Here is a 5485-nt window from a genome sequence, read left to right as displayed (position 1 = left end):
ATTAACCCGCCTCAATATGCTCTTGCCACATCAGTTTGCACGATTGATATAACAGATATTTCCTTTCCACCAAAGGAACTTAAGCTTCAAAGCAATGTTGAAAAACAATGTTCTAGGAAATGTTTCTAAGCTGATACAAAGGCCCTTAGCCTTTTGAAAATCTGCAAGGTCTTTTCCCCCTTAATTCTGCAGGTCCTTTTGCGACTTTCGTAACCTCAGATAACCCCAAATTCTCCAATTGAAAAATCCTCTCAAAATTTTCAATAATTTTTTCTGAATTTAACGATTTCCTAAACATCCAACAAGTTGCTTTAAGAGCACATAACTATCCAAGCCTCAGAAGACATGGAAATCACATGCTAATAATAACCTGGTGCTGATGTGGTTGAACGGCAATTGCAAGCCATTAGTCCTGAAATTTGTCCTGACCATTAAAACAGGCTGCAGTCATCTGATAATTGTGCTTGTTCAGCGTTCTGAAATGTGCTGCTCACTACCCCAGAAATTGCAAAATTCCTCCCTAACTTCCATGTTACATCTTTTTTCCTAGAACATCAAACCTTTTCCTCTTTTACAGAAGACCTGATCTTTGAATGATGCCTTGAGATGTATCCAAGGCTTGAATTCACACAGCCATGTACACACCCACACATTCAAACCACTCGGGCCACAACCCTATTGGCACACATCCATCATACCTTTCAACTATTTTGTAAAGAAAAAGATTAACAAATGAAGCATATACAAGTCGACTTCAGCATCAAATTCAAAGAAGAAGTTTCTGAGCCCACAAAAGTAGCCATTGAGAAATAAAGTTTGCCATACCAAATTATTGAGTGTACTGGGCAACACAAGCTGTGAGTGCCTTCAACAAAATTCAATTCACCTCGATTATTGCCTTAACCAGATCTTCCCTTTATTTGAAGACAAAAAAATTCACCTCAATTATTGCAGATTCAAAGAGAGCTTTATTGTTTGTAAGACGTGTCCTCAAACTTGCCATGATTTGGCTTTCAACCGATGCCAAAAAGGGTGCAGAATATAAATCATATATCTGTGTCACTCTTTCCATGCTCTAAAACCTCTGCAAAGTTTACAAGCATCTAAAAACTCATCGCATTTACAGCAAGCAACCAAGAATGGCCTAGAAGCTAAAAGGGCCTTCATCAAATCAGCATGAGCATCTTATACTTTAATCATCCAAATCTTCCCAATCATCTGCAGCATTGATAAGGGTACTCGGAAAACTAGAGTGCTGAATGGAGCTGGCTGTGCTAGAAGATGAAGGTTTGTCCAATGGCAATGGGGATTTTTCTACCCGAGTCTCAGCCTGTTCCAGAGCTCCCCACGGGTTCTGAGAGGTTGTAATCGGGGCACTCCTCCCATTCCATACAGTTTTGGGTTGCATACTTCTCGATTCTTCCCCCCAAGCATCTTCACACCAGCTCGACTCTTGAATGTTTCTCCTACGTGCTGAGCCTTTTATGGTTACCCCAGTTTCAGCAGAACCCCATCCATGGGAGGTTGATCCAGAGGTGGGCAGAAATGCTCGTACAGCACCACTGTATGCAGAAGCATGATCCACTCGTCGCATTGCAGTTGCGGCTCTTGCAATATCTGAAAATACAGCTAAGGCATTCTTGTCAGTCAACCATACGAGTTCACACTCCCCGCCAAAACGGAGAACAAGTGTACTAATATCTGCGTCTCTCGGAAGGTCAAAGAGACCAACAACTAGCCTCGGATCCATATCCAGCACTGGATTAAAGACAGAAGCCTGTGCCTGTCCAGGAAGGGGAAGAGCTGACCTACCAATCAAACTTCGCATTGGTGGAGCTCTGGACTTCGCATTCACATGAACTGTCAAGAAACGCCTTGGTTCTCTACCAACTGCACTAACAGCAAGATTCCATCGCTCAGCTATCTGCCGCACCACCTCCCTCCTTTCCTTGGTTAAGAAACAAAATACATGAACCCGAATCGGCCCTGCATTTGGAGACTTTGAACCTAGCACCAAATACTTAAACCGCTCTTCCACTGCCACCACCCACTCTGGTTCTTTCCTAATGAGATCCTTCAAAGCCTCTGACCCTGCTTGCACGCTTTCAGCTGAAATTGCTGGATCTATTGGTGCTGGTGTTATACCAAATGCATCTGCAAGTACACGTTTCTTTTCCATTTTAGCGCACTCTTCATCACAAGCCAGTTTCCTTTGACCAAGTGGCATTCTGACTTTTAAGTCTACTGGCTGCAAATGGAGATTTGCAAAGTAAGCAAGTTCTATCGGTTCACTTCCCTTTATACTTTCCCCGGCATCACATGGAACTTGTTGAGATAGTCGACCACATGCACAGCTTATGGTGACAGGAAATTTGCACCTTGTTTCAGGGCAAGGTGCAGATGGATGGCAGGGAGCTACACACACATGCTGACAGTCTCTGCGTGGAGCTCCACACTCTTGCCCACAGCTTTTATTCCTACCATTACCATCATCCGAAAGGACATCACAGGGAGGTAGATGACATGTACGACCACAGGCATGCATTCCACATTGCCTTGGCCTTCCACAAAGCTTATTGCATTTTATGTCTCGTGAACCACAAGGCACATTTCTTAAAATCACATGCTTCCCAACACATTCCTTAGCTGTTGGCACAATACAAGGAGGGCACTCACCATAGTGGCAGCTATGAGTAGCAGGATGACCACATGGCTGGGGAACTGAACATGGGTGTGGGCATGAAGGAGGTGGAGTCCCACATGGTACAGGAGGGAGAATAGATGTCTGTCCACAGGCACAGGATAGCTCTGTAAAGGTCGATTCCAAGCATGAGGGGCAATGCCCATTGTGACACAACTCTTGGCATACATGTTGTCCACACCTCAGTTTTTTACCACAGGATAATGAGCAGATGTGAGGATCATCCTCTCCTAATGGGAGTGCATAATCATCATTAGTGAGTGGACAGCATTTAGTGTTACATCTGTGTCTTCCACAGTTCTTCTTCTTACCACACTTCCTATTACATAAAAACAGCTGCTCGTCAGATTCTCCTGTATTCACTGAGTTGGGTGCCTCTCTGTAAGCTGCTGACTTGTAGCAAGGCATCATCTGAGAAGATGACTTGCACCTACACTTCTGATCCACCAAAACTTCACATGGAGGGCAGTCACCCACATGGCAGATGCTTCTACAATGATGATCACCACAAGAAAGTAACTTGTTGCAGGGTTGCCCACAACAGGGTATGGGATCTGTGCAAAGCTTCCTGTACTTGCCAAATCCAGTTAAATCTTGCATGGGCACCTTTCCACATGGGCATGTCTTCACTTTTTCTGGTGCTAGACCACAGTCTGCACATTGCCCAGGGTGGCATTTCTTGTTACATATATGCCTCCCGCATTGAAGATAGTTAGGACAAGGCTTGTCACAAGAAAACACCCCTACCTCCCAGTCAAGGTCCCCTTGCATATCCATCTTGCTACATGTTGTTGTTTCTGTCTTCCTTCCGCAAAAGCACTTCACTGTCAGCAATGCATCACAGTTTCCACAAGAACCTTCATGGCATATTCTAGCACAATAGTGTCTACCACATTGCAGCTGCCGGCCACAAGGTTGCATGCAGCTCTTCATGACTCTTTGCTCTGAACAACGCTGTGTATAGCTGGTCTTTCCGCAGTAACAAAATTGAGCTGATGCTAATGCATTGCAAGGGGGGCAAGGCCCAGGGTGGCACTGCATCGTGCAGGTATGTTCACAATAAGGATTTTTTCCCAAATTCAATGGCTTCTTGCAAGGTCCACCACAGGAATGAGGAGTGATATAGTAATCAACCTGAGGTTCTGTGACTTGACCACAAAAGCATTTATACCTGAGCTCATCAGCAGCTATAAACTGTGGAGACTGACATCCAGGACATCTCCAGTTGCCCACTGTGGCCTGATTAGTTTGAGAGAGAGAGATATCTGCAGAATTTGGAGCCCTCGCCCACTTCCTTACACAGGCAATGTGGAACATGGAATAGCATGCCCCACAAGACCAAACAGCTGACTCCCTCTTTACGATGTCAAAACAAATCATGCATTCAACTTGACCCCTGCTGAGCTTCTCCTCAAGTTCTTGAACCAGCAGGGGAATATTGCTCTTGTCTTTCAACAAGTTCTTGTTGGCATTTGACAAAACTGCAGGCTCTCCATGCCTCCGTATATACATGCCTTTAGCATCTCGTGTCTTGTCTCCACCTCTCCTGCTTCTGCCTTTTGGATTGTACCTCCCCTGCTCTCTCTGTAATGGCAAACTCTGGAGCACCTCCTCCACAGCACCTCTTGATAGTTCCAGTGCCTCTGAGGATGTCATACCACTCCTTACGTTGACAGCATCCTGCTGCCGATCAGATGGATCACTGCTCAAGCGGTTGACTTGAGAAGATGGCCTCCACTGTCTTCTTTGACCATCAGCTCCAGTTGGTTGATTATTTAGGTTTCGGTCAATGGGAATTTGGACTCGTGCATCTTGAGATTCAAGTCTTCTAATGTCTTGGGATGGATTATTCATATTCCTTTGGCGCCGTGGCCGCCGATCATGGTCTCGGCGATTGAGATTATTTTCTGAGCGCTCAACCATGCCCTGGACAGCCCCGGGCAATTCATGCGCGTTTGTTTGCCTGTACGGAATGATCTCGCAAACCCTAGAATCAGGCCTGCTGCGAGGGTCAGCATTTTGATGATCTATTCTCCTCGCGTCCTGAGAGGCAACGTTCTGGTTCTGCAGCTCTTCTGTCCTCAAATGAAGAGGCTCTGCAGACAAGGCTGGGTTGTGGCGGGCATGGTTATCTACGAAGCTCCGTTGCGGCGGGGGAAGGGAGGTGGGAATGCCATCGGGAGGGCAGAGGTCGAGGGGCCTGTCGTCGGAGGCAGGTCGGTGACGCCACAGGCCGGGGCCGCTGCCGCCACGGCCGCGGCGGGGGGGAGGAGGGGGCCTGCGCCGGCGTCCAGAAGGAAGTGGATGTACAGAAGGAGAGGGGTCGGCCATATGCTGTTAGCTAGAGGCAGACGCAGGACAGCAACAGGTATATAAGGCGCTGGCACTGTCCCAGCGAACACTGTCGGAGAGGAACAGAGTACAGGAATGCAAGCGGTTGTGCCTGTGGAAACCCCCACAAAGAACTGTGCTATTTCTAAGCTACGTTATTAGCTATTTATAGCTATAATGAATTTATTTCCTATAGCCGACTAATTGGCTTATATAGATAGAGAGACCTAGATTCCTTGGACAGCACTCCACCCTCCCCCCGCCACTGCCCCCCCGGGCCCCAAGCCAACACTACTCTTTGCACCTTTCTCTTGAAGGTTCTTTCCCTGATTTTTCCCACTCGGAGTCGCTACATTTTCCTTCTCTACGCCTCGTAACGCCAAAGTCTAACCTCACGTGGACCGCCCCCTTCAACGGTCAACCTTCCTTTCTACTTAAACGTGTGCATATACT

General features: G+C 46.8%; 1 protein-coding gene across 1 annotated transcript; it reads right to left on the bottom strand.

Annotated features, from left to right (window-relative positions):
* Window positions 1–915: 915 nt before the first annotated feature.
* NFXL1 (NF-X-like 1) lies at window positions 916–5207 on the bottom strand. The gene has a single exon (XM_087681446.1). It carries the CDS (start codon window positions 5030–5032, stop codon window positions 1193–1195), a length of 3840 nt encoding a protein of 1279 aa, XP_087537572.1. The 5' UTR covers window positions 5033–5207; the 3' UTR covers window positions 916–1192.
* Window positions 5208–5485: the final 278 nt, after the last annotated feature.

The sequence above is a fragment of the Lygodium microphyllum genome, chromosome 7 (genome assembly GCF_053477565.2).
Source record: "Lygodium microphyllum isolate KBCC chromosome 7, Lygodium_microphyllum_v1.1.10, whole genome shotgun sequence".
Taxonomy (NCBI): Eukaryota; Viridiplantae; Streptophyta; class Polypodiopsida; order Schizaeales; family Lygodiaceae; genus Lygodium; species Lygodium microphyllum.
The sequence above is the reverse complement of the archived record's forward strand: the minus strand, read 5'-3'. Positions and strand labels throughout refer to the sequence as shown.